The sequence below is a fragment of the Rhinatrema bivittatum genome, chromosome 5, assembly GCF_901001135.1.
Source record: "Rhinatrema bivittatum chromosome 5, aRhiBiv1.1, whole genome shotgun sequence".
In the NCBI taxonomy this organism is placed as follows: Eukaryota; Metazoa; Chordata; class Amphibia; order Gymnophiona; family Rhinatrematidae; genus Rhinatrema; species Rhinatrema bivittatum.
In genome coordinates this window covers 302,053,019-302,072,386 of record NC_042619.1, presented here as the reverse complement: position 1 = coordinate 302,072,386, position 19,368 = coordinate 302,053,019, and the positions used below count along the sequence as shown (strand labels likewise).

General features: G+C 43.6%; 1 protein-coding gene and 1 long non-coding RNA gene across 6 annotated transcripts in view; one reads left to right on the top strand and one right to left on the bottom strand.

Moving 5' to 3' along the window:
• The window catches only part of LOC115092849, a 36,398-nt gene extending 30,329 nt beyond the window's left edge, over window positions 1-6,069 (top strand). For all 3 annotated transcript variants that reach the window (XR_003857096.1, XR_003857097.1, XR_003857095.1), the window contains 2 exons: window positions 4,643-4,753; window positions 5,525-6,069. This is a non-coding gene — a long non-coding RNA (uncharacterized LOC115092849). The remainder of the gene's footprint in view (window positions 1-4,642; window positions 4,754-5,524) is intronic.
• GCK (glucokinase) overlaps window positions 1-19,368 on the bottom strand; it is a 150,679-nt gene that overhangs the window by 8,198 nt on the left and 123,113 nt on the right. For 2 of the 3 annotated variants that reach the window (XM_029604194.1, XM_029604195.1), the window contains 5 exons: window positions 18,048-18,202; window positions 14,776-14,895; window positions 13,984-14,079; window positions 13,490-13,589; window positions 2,176-2,359 (listed from right to left, as the gene is read on the bottom strand). In XM_029604194.1, coding sequence (XP_029460054.1) covers window positions 2,176-2,359; window positions 13,490-13,589; window positions 13,984-14,079; window positions 14,776-14,895; window positions 18,048-18,202 — 655 coding nt within the window. Of the gene's footprint in view, window positions 1-2,175; window positions 2,360-13,489; window positions 13,590-13,983; window positions 14,080-14,775; window positions 14,896-18,047; window positions 18,203-19,368 lie in introns of those variants that run through there. The other variant, XM_029604196.1, reaches the window with a different exon arrangement.

The window sequence follows — 19,368 nt, the reverse complement described above, 5'->3', positions numbered from 1 at the left end:
CAAAAGGTGTTATCTTTTTGTTGATGACATCCAACTCTGCACCAAGATAAGATGGGACCAAAACTCATCCATCACCAGTCTTAATTACTTTCTTACAAGAGTAGCCTAATGGTTCAACAAACTCAAACTCAATCCTTCCAAATCTGAACTCTGCTGGCTAAGCAGACCAGGTCACTCCTTACTATCCCTGTCCTCCCTATCAGGAGGACAGGGATAGTAAGGATTCAGTACAAAGTATGAGAGTTCAACTTGATCACAATCTTACAATGGAAACCCACATCTCAAAGATGCTGAGGACCACCCATTTATGCCCCTGGCAAAATTCACCAATTTAGCAACAACTTCAACAAACATAACCTTACCCCCGTGATACACACTTTAATAACCAGCCGCCTAGAATACTGTAATTCTCGGTTCTATGACAATTTATAATATAATCTCAAACACCTTCAACTCTTAAGGGCCAAAGCAACTGACCATGTAAGACCAATCTTAAGTCACTGCACTGGCTCTGTCAAATACAGGATACAATTCAAAACTCTTTGCTTCATCTTCAGGTGTGTAAACAACTTAACACCGGAATATATCTCCCAGCACCTTCTCGCCTATACTCCCACTGAGAATGTTCCTCCCAAATTGCCCTCCTAGTCTCTCACTCCCTTGTTCTGCCAGATTAACTTGCATCAGACTCTGCACATTCAGCTGCTATGCCCAAAATTAGGGAACAGATACCACTATCCCTTTGCCTTGAGTCATTGTACCTTACCTTCAGGAAAAGAGTTGTTTGGCTATTTAGCCAGGCCTTTCCCTACATTCACTTCAAAAAACTGTGACAACTGTGACAGACTCCCTTCTATCATAAGTTATATAGTCCTCCTGAACATGCCCCTATGATCACTGTAAACTGTGAAACTAATATAACAGGAAATTCATTATCAATTTAATTGTAATTCACCTTGAGACCAGCTTTGGTAAAGGTTAAATATAAAATGTTCATAAATAAATAATTATAGCTATCCATCTATCTATCTATATATATAGATATATATATAGAGAGAGTATTTTTTGGCTTATATATTTTACTATAGTTTGGTTGTTCTAAAAAGGAAAGTCAGACTTGAGCTTTTTTATCTCATGGGTGTACACATGACCCATCAATCTAACTTTATACACAGCACCCCTGTCATAATCTCCAACCTAATGCCATGTTTACTGGAACTTTCCACCTGCTCCCAGTTTTCTAACACTCATTCTAAGGTACTTTTATACTCATGATCCTCATTCCCCATAGAAAAGCAGATTCAATTTCCAGGCCCAGCTTCTGTTTATTGAGCCAACCAGGTCTGGGGATGCTGCAGAGGCATTGTTCAAGGTCCCTGGGCAGGGAAAGGAATCTCAGTCATTCTTGAATGGTGACACTTTAGTGGCCAGACCCAGGGTGCACACATACCAGGTTTCGGAGGGAGCTGCAGTCTGGCCCTGGCAATCTGTGCAATGGCTGGGCTAGGAGGTGGGCTGTAAAATAAATGAAACTTCCCTCCTTCCATCCTCTGGCTAATTACAAATCAAATGAAGATTACTGGTACTGTAGCCCAAGTGGAAGCCAATTCTGACTGAGCTGGAAGCTCAGAGAAGGAGGAGAGAAATGTCAGACCAAAAAAAGGAAAGAAAAGCCAAGCTGCAGGACCTAATTGGCATCAGGATAGAAAGCAGAGCTTAAGCTATAAGGGGAAAAAGTAACATGCTTGATTTTGAGGTCAATAAGAGGGGTAGGAGCTAAGCTCTACAGCCCTATTGTGTGCATAGACTTGTCATTAAAAACTCTCTGAGAAAACAGGATTCCAAGTTCATAGGGGGAATGCAGAAAACCCAGAACTGGAACTGCCTAATGGGAACTGCCCCTCAGAGCTTCCTATCCTGGGATCCCACAGCCAGTTGGGTTTTCAGGATATTCACAATGGATATGCATGAGATAAGTTTGCATATACTAAATCTCCAAAATATGCAAATGAATGTCAAACATAGGCTGAAAACCCAGCTGGCTGTGGAGTCGCCAGGACAGATATGGGAAGCCCCACCCTACTTCCAACCCTGATTTACGGTACATTATAGCACTCGGGCATTAGGAAAGACGACAAAACACTTATGGGGAACATTTTGTTTCATATTCCTTACAGCTGCTGACCGGGGTTAAGTGAGGTCTCGTCTACCACGCGATCATACTCCAGGCGGAAGTCTTCCAGCTCACCCGTGTCTCCAAAGGCGCCCCACTCTGTGTTCACACACATCCTGCCCTCCTCGCCCTCCACCAGCTCCACGTTACACATCTCCTCCATGTAGCAGGCGTTGCAGCCAGTACCTGTAGGAGAGGGCACACTCGCCATCAGTGCCGGTGGTCTCAGAACGCAGGAGAAATCCTGCTGCAATTAAGTAACACAGCAGCCCCAAGAGGGGAAGAACCAGAGAGAAGTGCACCGACAGCCATTAGAATAAAAACAATAACATTTATTATTTGGGTGACACCATTCATGTGCTGAGGACAATTGGGGTTTTCTTCTGCATAGTGGCAATTAGGCAGTGCCAAGCATAAGGTTACAATTAAGTAAAAAGGTAAAAACAAAGGTTACAAAGGTCTACAGCAACTATACGTTATGTAAATCAGGACAGATTAAAATAAAATCCACGATCTGCACTGAAAAGAAAGTATAAACAGGCTATGAGGTCATGGCGAACAGTAACAGTTATGGGGCGGATTTTAAAAGGCCTGCGCACGTAAATCCTTCCGGATTTACGCGCGCAGGGCCCTCGCGCCATAACTGTTACTGTTCGCCATGACCTCGCGCCTATTTTGCATAGGCCGCCGGCGCGCGTAAAGCCCCGGGACATGCGTAAGTCCCGGGGCTTTCGAAAAGGGGCGGGGGGCGTGTCCGGGGGCGTTCCCGAAACGACGCAGCGTTTCGGGGGCGTGCTGCGGCATTTCGGGGGCGGGCCCAGGGGCGTGGCACCGGCCCGGGGGCGTGGTCGAGGCCTCCGGATCAGCCCCTGGGACTGGAACACGAGCGGGGCTGCTGGCCGGCATGCGCAAAGTTACGCCTGCTTTCAGCAGGCGTAACTTTACCGACAAAGGTAGGGGGGGGGTTTAGATAGGGCTGGGGGGGTGGGTTAGGTAGGGGAAGGGAGGGCGAAGGAAAGTTCCCTCCGAGGCCGCTCCGAAATTGGAGCGGCCTCGGAGGGAACAGGCAGCGCGCGCTGGGCTCGGCGCGCGCAAGGGGTGCACATTTGTGCACCCCCTTGCGCGCGCCGACCCCGGGTTTTATAAGATACGCGCGGTACAGAGAAGGGCGACCAAAATGATAAGGGGAATGGAACAGCCCTCCTATGAGGAAAGACTAAAGAGGTTAGGACTTTTCAGCATGGAGAAGAGACGGTTGAGGGGGGATATGATAGAGGTGTTTAAAATCATGAGAGGTCTAGAACGGGTAGATGTGAATCGGTTATTTAGTCTTTCAGATAATAGAAAGACTAGGGGGCACTCCATGAAGTTAGCAAGTGGCACATTTAAAACTAATCGGAGAAAGTTCTTCTTCACTCAACGCACAATTAAACTCTGGAATTTTTTGCCAGAGGATGTGGTTAGTGCAGTTAGTGTAGCTGGGTTTAAAAAAGGATTGGATAAGTTCTTGGAGGAGAAGTCCATTAACTGCTATGGTCTGACCCAGTATGGCAATTTCTCATGGTCTTATCGGGTACGGGTCTGTTTAAAGAAGCCCCTGTTTTTGCAATCAAAAGAAACCAAAATCTTCAGGATCTTTTAGTATCTGCAGTTTTACCTCCTCTTAAGATTACCTTATCTCAGGGCAAACACTTTCCATGTGGCAGTTGCAGCATATGCTCTCATTCACTCACTTTATCTGTCTTTGAATATCCTGGTTTTACTAAGGGTAACATATTCCAGGTTAATTCAACTGTAACACCACCCAGGAAATCTACGGCATTTTATGCCCTTGTAAATGACTTTATATTGGACAGACTAAAGAAGTGTTTGCACTCGTATAGTGGATCACAAACTCTGTATCCGTACAGTAAAATTGCAGGCTCCTTTGGTGGAACATAGGATAGCTGAGAGACATGTTCTGGAGGACATGGGTTTCTTTGTAATTTGTAGAATAACTGTACAATGGGGAGGGAATATTTCCTGCAGTCTCACACAGCGAGAACAGCATTTTATTCATTCATGGAGCACACAAAGCCCCAGAGGGCTTAATAAAGATTTGGAATTTATAGCTTTATTATAATCTCGTGATTTTCATAATTCATTAGTTCTGTATATATAAGCTCCTGATTAATATCACTTCCTATAATGTGACATTACTTAGCCTCTCATATGTCACCAAAGAATGTTACAATGGTATTTAGAGCACTTGCACGGTGTTCTGGGACTTTGTCATCTTTTGAGGCTTTGAAATGGCCATACAGGGCAGTTAAGCTTGGTTTCATTAAATATTATATAAGAATTTTATACATATTTCAATCCTCCTTTCGATGAATTTACAAAGTAGTATTTGGGGTCATTATTCTAGTGATATTTTATCTAAACTTTATATTAAAAAATATTTAAAATTATTTTATTGTTCCTTTAAAGGCATTTTATGAACCTACTGTTTGGATCAAATTATCTGGTTGTATCCGAGAGAATCTGGCAGTGCCGCTTTCAGTCTGATTCCAGCTCTCAATGAAGTGGTTACTATGCTAAGTAAGTGTAATCTGGTTTTTTAAGTTGCAGTTTTCATGTTCAGATACTTGAAAGTTTATTGTAAAAAGTATTTTTAAACTGTTCAGGGACCTAAGAGTTTAAGAGTAGATTTTCAAAGACGCGAGCGTGCATCCATGTGTGCAGGGTTCCCGGTGCGCGCACATGGACGTGGCAATTTTATAAAATATGCGCATCACTGTGCGCATGTCATAAAATACAATTCCAGCGTGTATGTGCAGGTGGGTAGTGACTCATGCACGCAAGGCGGGGGGGATTTTAATTAAGAACGTGCGGCAATGCGATAGGGCCTACACCAGTTCCCTCCCAGTCCGCTCCAGTTTAGGAGCGGACTGGGAAGGAACTTTCTATCCCCCTCCCTTACCTTCCCCCCTTCTCCTCCCCGACCCCTAAACCTACCTTAACTAACCTCTTTTTTTTTTTTTTAACTTACCTGCTCCTTCGAGCAGCAGTCAGTTCCTTGCGCCGGCCGGAACTTCCCTGGGACAGGGCCTAATGGCCACTGTTCCAGTCGGCCCCCGCGCCTGGCCCGCCCCTTTCACAAAGCCCAGCACTTCCGAGTGTATTGGGAGATATGCGCGTGGCTGGGCTGTTACGAAAATGCGTTCGGTGCGCGCATGGCCCAGCCACGCAAGTTCCTCCCAGTATTTGCACGCACAGGGCTATTAAAATTTGGCCTTTATTTACATTACTTGTTTGATTTACTGACAAAATCAGTGATTCTTAGTGCTATTATTATTATTTTATATACAGGATGTTAAAGCATTTGAAACCTAGCCTATTGAGACTGTGTTAGAAGAGTCAGATTTATGTGATTACTTCAGCCTGATAGCATTCTGGAATCTTCTTTAAATGAGAGACCTGGCGGCTCATGCGTTTGACTATCAAGACACCTTTGTGGTTTCCTTGGAATTTATATAAGGGACAATACTTCATGTGTAGAACTCATTAATTGTATCCAATATGACTTTATACAAATTTGTTTTCAGAAATTGCTGTAAAAATTTAGGTTCATGTAATATATAATTTCATATAATATCTTTATTGTAATTTAAAATAACCCCCCTGAGGAAACTAGTTAATAGCGAAATGGGGGCCTCTGTCAGGGTTCTGTGTTTCTCTATGCTGTAGGTGTGAGTTATGAGTGATGTGTGAGTGACAGTCTTATAATTATTATTTGTGATTTCATTGTTAAAAAGAGGTAGTCTTGATTATTTTGCTCAGTGTATTGTCCCTCTACATTTATTATATCTTGTTAAAATAGTATGTAACAACACTAATAAAAAACTTAGATTCTATTTTGTCCCTTTTTCTTATATATTTTTACATTTTATCCTAATAAGTTTCGCCATAGTTTTCCCTGCTTTATTACTAAATTGAAAAAGTTTGAACTGGTAATATAGTATATTGATGAATGAGTGAATTTAAACGCTACCTCCATCGCCAAATGATTTTCCTTGTTCATAGTTGTATCAGACAGTAATAAGGTGTGTTTAGCTGTTTTGAGTTGGCTTTCCAAATACACCAACCGCTTGTCAAGAGCTCTCGTACTGGAAGCTCACAAAGGCCACTTTGATATCCACGATCGCCACTGTCTGCAGAGGTAAGGGTTCTGAATTAGTGGACTCCTCCGCCATATTAGATTCTGGCGATTTAGGTTTCTCCTTTTCTCTTTCTTTTTTTGGCAGTTTGCATGGACATGACATCCTGGGCAGTGCACAAAGTCCAAGAAATTGTAAATCTCCACACCACGCAAAAATTAGCTGCTATTTTGCAGTCGATGGGGGTGGATTAGCCGAAAGACGAGCCAAGAAGGGGAATCACATCCTCTCCCCTTCAGTGCACCACGTGATCCTCAGCCTGTAAACCTTTAAAGAGTTTAACTCTACTAATTTAACTCCCTAATTTAAAAAAACTGCACCGTGTCCATATATGGTCCTTCCTGAGATAACAACAAATAAAGAATCCCGTGTAAGTAGAGCGGCGGGGACGCTTGAAGAGACCTCATAATAATTGTCAACTTTTTAAGCTGGCATGTAAGCTTATAATGGCTCAAGCTTTACTTTACTTGTAATCATCGGTCTCTGTGAGCGTGTGATGCTCCTGCAATAGGTAGCTATCTCGCGGCACGGTCAGTCTCTATTAGTACTCTATAGAGTCTCTTAATATACTTAACTTGCGATTTTCATGTCCGTAGACAAACCAGTATTGTTGATACAAGTGTAATCCGATGCTGTTACCGACACGGCGTGTTTCGGAGGAAACCCTCCTTCATCAGGGGCTCGGATGTCACTAATGCCGGTTTTTCACATAGCTGCAATAAAGTAAATAGACAAGACAGTGCCAAGGTACCCGCAAATTTTAGGCTAGCGTAAAGAATGGAAGAAAACACTTACTTCGTGGGAGGCAAGTTATGCGGCTGTATTATAGCGTCTCAAATGGTTCTGTAAAGCAAAGTGTGTAACTTGATAAAATGTCCACTTGGTATTAAAATGGATAAAGACATACCTTGTCCCCATGATATACTGACTTCCAATGATGCTGGACTTGCATTCGTGGAGCCGTGCGAGACGTCTGTCAGCGGCCGGCGCGATACAAATGCTGGCTTTTAAAGGGGAAAAGGGCGCCAAAACAGTGTCTAAGTCCTGAAATGGGCATTTACGTCACTGGCGGGCGCCATCTTAGATCTAAACTATCCAAAAAAGGGAAGTGACGTCATTGGACGCCATTTTGAAAATTTCTCAACTACAGAATGCCCCCATATCTATCCATATACGGGCTTATGCGTCACTCAGGACGCCATCTTGACTGAAGAGGAATAGGTAGTAGCAGGGATTCCCAACAAAAGATACAATTAAATCAACGTGTACCACTCGATCCTTTCGTTTAGACCATGTGGTTCCACGGATTGAAGACGGTATAGCCACTGTTGTTCTTTCCAGTTTAAGATAGAAATTCTGTCCCCACCTCGCCATGATTGTGCAACCTGCTCTATAATTAGCCATTTAAGTTGTTCAAAAGTATGTTGATGTGTAACACAATGTTGCACCATGGGGGCCTTGAGGTCCTGGTTCTTGATTCGACTTTTGTGTTCAATGAGACGTATCCGGATTTTGCGCTTGGTGCGACCCACATATATTTTATTGCAAGGGCATATCAGTCCATATATGACAAAATCTGAATTACAATGGACAAGATGTCGCCGTGTGATTCGCACCTGCGTGTTGGTATCTGACCATTCAATGCCCGTGATCGCCTGAACACAGAAACTACAATTGCCACATTGAATCTGGCCAGGAGGACCTGTGGTTTGATCGAGCTGTTGGGTGGCCCGAACCACGTGTTGTTTAATATTGGTGCCCCGGCTGTATGCAAACATCGGCTGATTGCAAAAGATGGGGTGGGGACTTAGAACATGCCAGTTACGTTGTATAGATTGTCTGATTTGTTGGGTCAGATCAGTGTGTTCCAACACACACACTAATTGTGACATTTGAGTCTTACTCTTATAATGTAACAGGGATTCCCGTGGGGAGAACTTAGCTCTTTTATATGCTCTCTTGATTGCAGTGCTTGGGTATCCCCTATCTCGAAATCTATCACCAAGAATGGCACTTTGTTGAATGAAATCTTGTTGGTCAGAACATATCCTATGAATGCGGAAAAACTGTCCTACTGGGAGCCCTTCCTTAAACCTTCTGGGATGGTGGCTCTCAAATTTTAAAAGGTTGTTGCGGTCAGTGGGTTTTCTGAAAAGAGTAGTTTGAATGGTGCCTGCTTTTTTCGAAATCAGGATATCCAAAAAGGATAGTTGGTCTCTGTCGAACACCATGGTGAATTTAAGATGTGTGCTGACTGTATTGAGCCATGAGAGAAACTCGGTCAATTGTTGTACAGTATCATTCCAGATGAAGAATATGTCGTCTATATATCTTGACCATTGGGTGATGGATTTAAAAAATGGAGAAGGATATATCACTGTTTCTTCTAATTGAGAAACTTGCCTCCCACGAAGTAAGTGTTTTCTTCCATTCTTTACGCTAGCCTAAAATTTGCGGGTACCTTGGCACTGTCTTGTCTATTTACTTTATTGCAGCTATGTGAAAAACCGGCATTAGTGACATCCGAGCCCGTGATGAAGGAGGGTTTCCTCCGAAACACGCCGTGTCGGTAACAGCATCGGATTACACTTGTATCAACAATACTGGTTTGTCTACGGACATGAAAATCGCAAGTTAAGTATATTAAGAGACTCTATAGAGTACTAATAGAGACTGACCGTGCCGCGAGATAGCTACCTATTGCAGGAGCATCACACGCTCACAGAGACCGATGATTACAAGTAAAGTAAAGCTTGAGCCATTATAAGCTTACATGCCAGCTTAAAAAGTTGACAATTATTATGAGGTCTCTTCAAGCGTCCCCGCCGCTCTACTTACACGGGATTCTTTATTTGTTGTTATAATCATTATTATCCGGTCCAGTGGATTCTCTTATTTTTTGTACCTTCCTGAGATAAGCCAGGGGAAATTGTGAAACAGACTGACACAGTGCTTTTTTGCCTTTCTAGGGAGTGCAATGGAAAGAAAGCTCTGGGGACATTAGAAGGTGACTGGACTCAGGTTTTCCTTTAGCCTCACTGGTTACGTAACTGTGTTGGGCGCAGGTGTGTGCATGGCGGAGATGGGATGTCCCAATAGCTAATTCTGAAAATCAAAAGTGGCACAGAGTCCTCAGAGAGCAACGGAAGATGGGAAAGAAGGATGACATTTTATCAGAAAGATTTTAATTCCAATAAAGTACGAAGCATGCTTAAGTAAATCTGAACTGATGTAGGTAAATATACAGGGCCTGATGTTTAACTATTCAAGGTGAGAGGCAACCATCAGTCTGGCATCCTAAGGTAAACCTCGGGCCATGTGGCACCAACAAGGACATTCTGCCCATGATCTGGATTACCTCTTTCAGCACAGCAATTATCAGCAATAACAAACAAATCAGACTGTGCTTCCTCCCAGCACAAACAAAGTGTCCCTGGCTGCTATTACGAATCAGGGTCAAGGGGCTGTGCTGGCACTAACTGAAAGTGGCAAGATGACACCACGAACATGCAATGTTCACGGGAGATCTTTAATTCTTAACCGCCACCCCCATTCTGTTTTGTCTATTTAGAAAGAAGATGCATGAGGCTGAACCCATGCCTAGGACTGCTATGTAGTTCCATTCTTTCAGGAAAATCAGAACTACAAATCCATGCACACAGGGGCGGATTTTCAAAGGATTATGCGCGTAACCCTTTAAAACCCCTCCTGCGCGAGCCCCGGGATGCGCGTATGTCCCGGGGCTTGAAAAATGGGCGGGGCGTGGGCGGGGTGGGGAATGGGCATGGCCAGAGGCCTTGCCACTGCTGCTGGGCCCGGGGATCGCATGCAGGCACTCGGCCGGCACGCGCAACCTAGGCCTGCCCAATGGCAGGCGTAAATAATAAAACAAAGGTAGGGGGGGATTTAGATAGGGCTGGGGGGCGGGTTAGATAGGGGAAGGGAGGGGAAGGTGGGGGGGTGGAAGGAAAGTTCCCTCTGAGGCTGCTTCGATTTCGGAGCGGCCTCGGAGGAAACGGGGAAAGCAATCGGGGCTCCCCTAGGGCTCGGCGTGCGCAAGGTGCACAAGTGTGCACCCCCTCGCGTGCACCAATCCCGGATTTTATAACAAGCGCGCGGCTGCGCGCGCATGTTATAAAATCGGGCGTAGGTTTGTGCGCGCCGGGTTGTGCGCACAAATCTACGCTCGCACGTGGGTTACAAAATCTGGCCCATAGTGAAGGAAAAAGCAGGATCGGATCAGCCTGTCCTGAAGAATTGAAGTCAGCTGGTAAATCCCTCCCCATGTGGGCTGAGGCTGGCAAGTGAACTCAGCCTCCTACATCTTCTTTCTAAATAGACAAAACAGAATGGGGTGGAGGCTAAGAATCAAAGGCCTCCCAGCCTGTCCGAGTACACTTGTCAGTATTCTCCAGACCCGCGGCAATATTGGTCACGCAGGTTTCCTAGCAAAGACACTTGTAAGCTCTGATCCCACAGATCACAGCGATTACCTCCCCCGCACTTCCTAGCTTACATGTATAGTTTTTTCCTTACTGGTACTCTTTGAAGCCTGGGCATCTTGGGAACCTGATCAAGGAGAAGCACCATCTTAAAACAATGGGGGCCTGAAAGAAGCATCATCCGTTTTCACACCAGATATTACAGCAGAAGTTATTAGTGGTATTCTTGATTTCACCTATTCACTCATTGATAGTAAGTTTCCTCTGTTTTTTTTTAATTACTCTACATAAACATTTTAAAAATTAAGAAGCTGGTCTCCCTGCATAACTGAAATAAAATATGGACCTCAGCTGTTTGTCAGGCAACATACTCAGGAAAAGATAATAATGGTTGCAACGCCTGCTAGTTTACAGGGGCCACTAAAATAAAGATATGTGCTTTAGAGTAACATTTCTGTAAGCCTTGGGCCAGCAGGTGGACACGAACGGTGCAAGGCAGTTGTTGTAAAATATTTTTCAAAAGAGGAAAATACAATATTATATGGTGAAAATGTAGATTGGCTTAATACAAAACTCCGATTACATGTCCCACAAAGAAACTTGCGTTCCACAAATAAAGCACTTTTACCAATACCATCGTTAAAGTCTGCACGGCTTACTCAAGTACCAGACAGAGCAATATCGCTAGCAGGTCCAGCATTGTGGAACTGGATGCCACAGGAATTGAGATTACTTACTGACCACAAACACTTTAAAACAGCTCTTAAAACCTGACTGTTTACACAGGCATTTGCTCCAGAGCCCAGAGATTGATAGATGGGTTTTATTTTATTTTATTGGTTCTATACGTTGAAATGATAGTGTTTTTAGATATTTTGTAAGGGATATGAATACTTGGTTTTAGGCCTGGATTTATCAAAATGCGGTAAGTACCGCATGCGATTGCAAAAGGGGCATGGTTTATGCAAAAATTCAGTTTATTGCAATTTTTATGTGTGAGAGAGAAAGAGAGAGAGAGAGAGAGCGCAAGCCTGGCCACAATGTCAGCCCATAGCTAGGTATTTGTATCCCTATGGTAGGCCCACCTAGTAACTCGAGGTGGGGTTTAGGTATGAGTGTAGGGGGTTAGGGGCCACTTTAACATTCTACGTGACACGTACAAACAGAACAGTGGTCTCTTGTGAAGATTTGATGACCTTCGGAGTGAGGAAACTCACTCCAAGATGAGATTTGGGCAATGTTCTCTCAACCTAGCTTGATGGATTCTCAAGCTAGGTTGAGAGAACATGCATGCGTTAACGGGGCTTTTTGCATTTTGATAAATGATCCCCTTAGTGTGTTATCTATTCTGATTATTATTATGTAAAATTGTATTTTAAGTATGATGTTTGGCACCTAATCTAATTTTTATTTCTTTTATACTGTTTTATATTTTGTGCCTTTTGTGAACCGTTGGGAAGGAATTCCTCAAAATGACGGTATAGAAAAATCACTAAATAAAAATAAAATAAAATAAATACAAATAGGACTGCAAGCCCTCAAAATGAAATATCTGACACTGTGAGACCCCCACAGATGCATTTCTGGAAGCAGATATAGTGAGAACATGATGACAGTCCCATCCCATGGACAAAACTGCAACGTCTCAGCACTCATTGCAGCTTTTCCAGGGTTCATTCAGTGATTGTAGCTACAGGCAGAGGACAAAAGCAGAATGTCTATAGCACTCACTACAGCTTTCCTGGGCTTTCCAGTTCCTTGAAGTTTACAGCGAATACTGCCAAATCATGTTTTTCCTATTGTGGATGATGCTATATCGTAAATGGAGAATCTTTGCCCTAGCATTTCCTTTTTTTCAGCCTGTCCTGAAAAAAAGAGACTCAGCTGGTAACCACATAATATATCATTTGTCATTAATTCTGGGTGCTGCCATGAAAAAGACACGGATTTGGGCATTTTTTCAGTCAGAGCTGGCAAAGTTCAGATACAATGTGGAAGTACATTTGAGAGATGACACTTGCTTCAATGCATTTTAGTGTGAGGTTGATCTCCCTTTGTCTCACCAAATCTCCCTCTGAAGCTACTTCCATTGTTGGTGTCTGTGGAAAGTGTAGGCTAGTTTGTACTGATAATGCTGTTTCATGACCTTGAACAGTCAACGAAAATTGCTGAATAAGGAGAATCACAGGGCACTGCACTCCTATTGATGTCACAAAAACAGAAAATATCACAGTAGATAAAGACCTCAAGGCCCAGTCTGCCCATTTTCCTTGCCTACCCTACCCTTACCTGATCTCTGAATTTCCTTTTCCTTCCCCACTACTAATGGTTTGTTTGTTTTTTAATTTCCTATCATTTTTTTGTTCCCATCACTTCTACTCGGAAACTGAGCCATGAATCCACCATGCTTTCAAAGAAGTGCTTTGATGGGACTTCCTGTACACACCTGCCACTTCTCAATAGGGCAGTCTGCCTTTCACAGATGACTTTTATAAGATAAGGGCTATTAGGAAGGATTTCTCTTATCTTTTACATGAAGTGAAGAGAAAGAAGTAGAGGAGGCATTGCTTTCTCTCTATATAGTGAAATTTCACTATAATATTTCCTGCTTATATGTTCTCCATGGACAAAGTTCTTTGCCACAAAGTATCTACTCTGTAAATTCTCCAACTTACCTACTATTAGACCAACTTCACATCGGTGGTCCTCATAGTAACAGGAAATCATTGTGGCCACTGTATCATTGACCATGGCAACCACGTCCATCTCAAAATCCTGACAAAGCACAAGAAGAGTACATGAAGGCGTGTCAATCTCTCTCTTGTCTTTTAATCTTCTTCTGCAAAGCTTGTTCTTTATTTCTGCCTATCAAGCACTCATCAGGGATACATCGACAGATAAAGCAGTCTAAAACTCCTTCAAAGTGTATTTCAAATCTTGTTCTTTGGCAAACCATTAGGTATCAGTGTAAGAGCAATTCTTGGTTTAACCCAATCACAGGACCCTAAATGTTTAAATGTGGCTAATGGGACCTCAGGTTGCCATCCTGTGATTGACTTAATGTCCAGAATACTTCTTAAGTTTGATATTCCATCTCTCGTTTCTTACTAGGAGATATAAAAAAAAAAAAGTGAAATAACCTCACGGCCATGGTGTGTTGTACACTCACCCCCCGGCGTTTGATGGCATCCCTCAAAAGTCCCACAACGTTGTTCCCTTCTGCTCCTGAAGCCTTGAAGCCTTTTGTCCAGTTCAGAAGAATACCCTTGATGACAAAAAGCAGAGAGAAAGAAGGCTTAGACTAAAACGAAAATGTGAAGAGTAAAACCACAGACCACAGAGGGTCAGCAAGAACCACTGCTCCCTTCCTCATGAACATAGCTTAGTTCAATGTATACTGTTGTTTTAACTGTAAACCGTGGTGAAGGCTTGCTCCAAACTATGATATATAAAAACCATCAAATAAATAAATAAATAGCAGAATCTGCTGGCAGGCCATGAAGTGCTACGCTCTTGCTAACCAGGGGAGAGGAGGGAGAGGACTGCATGAGCGAGGTGGAGGGTTAAAAAGGATTGCATGGGTTGGGGAAGAAGGGTTAGTGAGAGAGGGGATCAAGTAGGTTGGGGCTTGGCGAAAGAAGATTGTGCAGCCAAGAGGCTGATAGAAAGGATCACAGGGGAGGAGGTGAGAGAGAAAGAATCACATGAGATGAATGGTGAGACCTGGAATCAAGGGATGAAATACAGGATTGGGGGAGGGAGAGAGAGAGAGGATCATGCGGGGTGCAGGGATGGGGTAAGAAAGAGGACTGCAAAGATACAGGGGGAGAAGGCTGGAAAAGGATTGTGTGGGAGGGAGGACGGGGGAGAGCCCCTCAAAATAACTGGATGGCCCTTCCCCCTCAGAGCCTTCATGCTGCAGCCAACCCTTCACCATCCCCAAGATGACCCTAGTGCTGACCTTATCAATGTCCATATGTCGGACGGGAAATGAGAAGGTGAAGCCCAGAGGAAGCTTCTTGTGTTTCATGTTGTGTTTATCCAGGTAATCGGAGATGCACTCAGCAATGTAATCAAAGAGCTAAAAAACATCGAAAGCTTTATTTCTACAAGTCCAAAACACAATAAAAGCCGATCCACATGTATGCATGCAGTTTGAATGGCACATATGGACCTTATTTCTCCATGCTCATATATGCACTATGTAGAATGTATGGAAGTCATAGGCACTTCAGGGTTGATTCATTCTAATTGTTTTTATGTATTTACTTACATTTGTGGACAGTGTACACCTCAAAAAGATTCACAGTGATTTACAACAAGCTAGAACATACAATATCATTTAAAGAACTGAACTAATTCGCTAGACGGGTCTTATTTAAATTTGCAAAAAAAAAAAATTAAAATATAAAATCAATCCCTAAAATAAAAAAATCCCCCGTATTGCCTCTGAGTGAATACTGTAAAAAAAATCTAAATATAAGCTTTCAGAAATGCAAATATATGTAGCTTTTCATCAAAAAATCAAAAATATTCATTGCAGCTCGTAAAAAGGTATTCAAACCATTCAGGAGCAGAAGCCACCAAAGATGCTCCATTTAATTCCCCCATATCACCCACAGACAGCCTATGATGACCAATACATGTCTTTTATTCACATCTAAGAGCCCTCCCTGGAAAATACATGCATTTCTGCTCCAGCTGGGCACAAGTCCGGGCCAAAGGCTGCTGTCATCTCAGAACTCCCATTAAGTCCCTGGGAACAATTTTGAAACTTAGATATTTTTCATGCTTGCAGAAAAAATAGTTTGAACTGAAGCTTTTTTGCTCTTATCAGGTAACGCCACTAACGGTTTTTTTTGAAAGGCCACCTAACAGCCTTTTAAATGGCCACTCTTCAATCAAGGATTGTGCTACCCATCATGGGACAATCTTCAAAGCCATTTGCATAAGTGAAAAGCATTTTGCCTGCATTCACTGGCTGTCTGAAACCTGCCCCCCCCTCACTGGAGGAAAAACATGCACATTATTAGCAGCACTGAGAGGAGACGTTCCCGGGGGTGCGTTTGGGTCAGGGAGGGAAAATAACACACATGCGTTATATTCCACAAAAAACATCCCTGCACAAAATGCAGGAGCAAATGTCCACAGGAACTTTGTACCCGAGGCAAGTTTCAATGCGAAAGTCCGCGCATACATTTGTTTGTATAAGTGATGAAAAGTCTGTGAGTAAAAAGCACCAGCCGACTGTGGGCCTCATTTTCCAAGCCGCTCGCACGCGATAAGGGACCTTTTGCACGCGAAAAGTCCCTTATCGCGTGCGATACCAGGATGGGGGCGGAGTCGGGGCGGAGTCAGCCCCGGAAGAAGAGGAGTCGGGGCGTCACCAGGGCCGACTCTGCGTCGACGCCGCGGACAGCGAAAAGGTAAGAGCCTTTTCGCTGCCTATTTCGCTCCCAATAGCTCCACCTCCTATGGTGGCGCTATTGGGTGCGAAACCGGCAGCGATCGCACCGCGACGGTGTGATCGCTGCCGGCTAGCACAGGCCCGCCCGCCGTTTCGGCCCCCCGCCCCTCATCTTCTAAAGTATCGCAGGCCTGCGATACTTTAGAAAATGAGGCCCTATGTCTCAATGCGGACTGTTTGAAAATTACTCTCTTAAATCACTTTAGACTACCCTAAACCCTTTCATTAACTTTTTTTCTTGCAGGCACACAGAATTATGCCCTGTCTCACACTCATTGTCACACGTGGAAAATACGCAAGCTGGAAGTGTGGGTGTGATCGCCCATACTTCCAGTCTGCACATTTTCTACATGCAGCAAAGCTTATTACACATACCAAGCTCGTCTTCTCAGATACAAAGCCTACAGCTCTGGGGTTACGGGAAGATCACATGACACATACAGTAAAAGCAGACTGATCACCTGCAGCACAGCTAGATGACTCCATTCCTCGAGTGCTGCAAACAGGTCTGGTTTTCAGGAGATCCACAAAGAATATGCATGAGACAGATCTGCATGCACTGCCCCATCATGTGCAAGCCCAGAAAGATACTCGTAATTTCCCTGTTCCCTTCCCATCTCCATCCCCCTCTGCCTAGTGCTCTGTATTGTATGGTTCAGCAATGTGAAGTCATGCTGACTTATAAGGTATGCAGTAAAGATTTGAGATTTCAGAGTTATGGAAAGGAAAGGGGTGCTGCATGGTGAAGAAATATTTCTCCATCCTGTACAAAGCTGGACATAAGAAATCAAGTTCAATCCAAAGTGCCCAGCAGGCATGGGACAATATCTTTTTCTCTTTGTGTATCGGTGCAGTTACCTCAGCCTTTCTAAATGTATGTGTAACTTTGGTATAGACGTCACTGATTTTGATTTTTTTCCTTCAGTTAGCCATTTTGCCCTGTTGTTTGAAGCCATTCAAGTGAGTGAAGCATTTCGGGCGTCCTGCACTTTCCTTGTGCAGACACTTAGCTCGTTGGCCCCACCCACTCGCAGACGTTGGCTGTGTCAGGAGAATGACTGCATACTGGGAAGGGATACTGAAGGGCATTCGTCATGTCTGGTGTAATTCCAGGCTGGGTTCGGTTAGAGCACTCCTCCTACAGACGGTTTATTCTGGGTCCCCAGTCTACTGGTTGTTACATGTAATTTGCTAACTAATTTGGTATTTCTATAATCCACTTAGAGTGATGCATATTGAAATATGGAATGTCAAGACTATAAAAAAATAAATAAAATACACATGGCTAATGAGGCAATTTTTTAAACACAGGACATGATTATTTTCGTTTGCCCAAATTGACAACTAACTTTCTGTCAGAAATGATTCTAAATCCTGAATTTGGGTGAATTGAATGTAGTATGTGTTCTGTATAGAGCATGCATGTTGCATTTAAAAGCTATTAATCCCATCTGGCAGTGGGCATCTGCCACACAGAAACAAGGTAACATATATGCAGCATCCTTGCAATATGTAGTGCCTACAGAATTTGTCCATATTTAAAGACGCAGCATGTGCATAGAATGTAAGTTGTATACACAGGAGTCTATATATGTTTTATATAGCAGCTACTTCTGTTCACGCTTATAGAATGTAAATGTGCATGTGTTGCATGCATGTAGCACACACATGTTGTACAGAACATGTGTGTGTGCATGTTCCATGTGTATAGCACGTATAACACTATAAGTAGAATGTACAAAGTTATATGGACACTATAGAAGTACCATTTCGGCTGTGCCCGTCATGGCATCCTCAGGAATGGAATACATCTGATGCTTAGTCTCGACTTTCCACTGTCCCTCCACATCCTCTCCCACCTTCACCAGCATCACTCGGAAATTTGTGCCTCCCAGGTCCAGAGCCAGGAAGTCCCCAACCTCTGCAATAGCCAGAATGAGACAATCAGGAGAGGGACTGGGGAGCCTCACACTGTGAGTCAGGAGACAGACAAGCGTCACATTGTGAATACAATAAGAACACTAGGAACAAGAATATCTATCTATCTATATAGATCTGGCCACAGAGAGACACAACAGTGTGACCGACTGACCGAAGCCTTATATATATTCCACATATATACATATATACATACATATAATGTAAAAAATAAAAACAACTGGAACATTATACAAAATCAAAAAGATTATTCCAAAAAATGAAATTTTTATATATATTTATTAATTTTATACAAACTGATTTTTATTATAATTACGCAATAAAAACACAACTGTGTTTGGTAACTAACACCATGTGATAAAGTGCCAAAGTGCCTTTGCAAAACGTTTTTACTGCTAATTGGAAGACCTTGTGGTAATCCTCTGAAGATGAAAACCAGCTGCAGAATGTAAAGATTATATATATATATATATAGCTCAGATATAAAACATGCTTAGCTCCAAAAGGGATGTGCCTGTCAGTAACTGGTTGGGTGTGCGTGTGTACGCCAACACGCATGCTTACCCTTGCCAGCTGCTGAGGAGTGTATTCTTGATTTGCTTGGAAGTTACGTGCATGTACACGTAGAGCTCAGAGTGGATGCGCAGAAGATCAGGGCTATTCGTGTACACTCTGCTGCAAGACTCCGGGACATTGTGGGGCTGTCGGCTCCACAATGCGCACATGCAGGATGGAAGATGGCTGTGGAGCTGCGGGGAAAGGACGGCCGCTGGAGGACTTGGGGCTGTTGGACCGTGGAGACAGAGAGAGGTGGCCTGTGATAGACAGCTGTGAGGGAGAGGGAGCCTGAGAGGTGGGGAGGAGGGGAAAACAGGAGGACTGGCTGTATCAGGCCTGGTGATGGAAGGAGGGGTAGGAAGAAACGAGTGCTGGGTTCAGATCGGGTAGGGGAAGGGAAAGAGGATGAGATTCTGGGTTTGGGGCAGGAGGGAGGGCTGACAATTTTGGATGGGGTCAAACAGAACGGGAGAGAAGAATGAGAGTTAGGTTTGGGTCAGACGAGTAGAGGGGTGGAGGGGGGTGACAGTGCTGAGTTCCAGCCAGAACTGGGCATGGGGAGGTTGGGTGTTGAATAATGGGGTCAGGCTG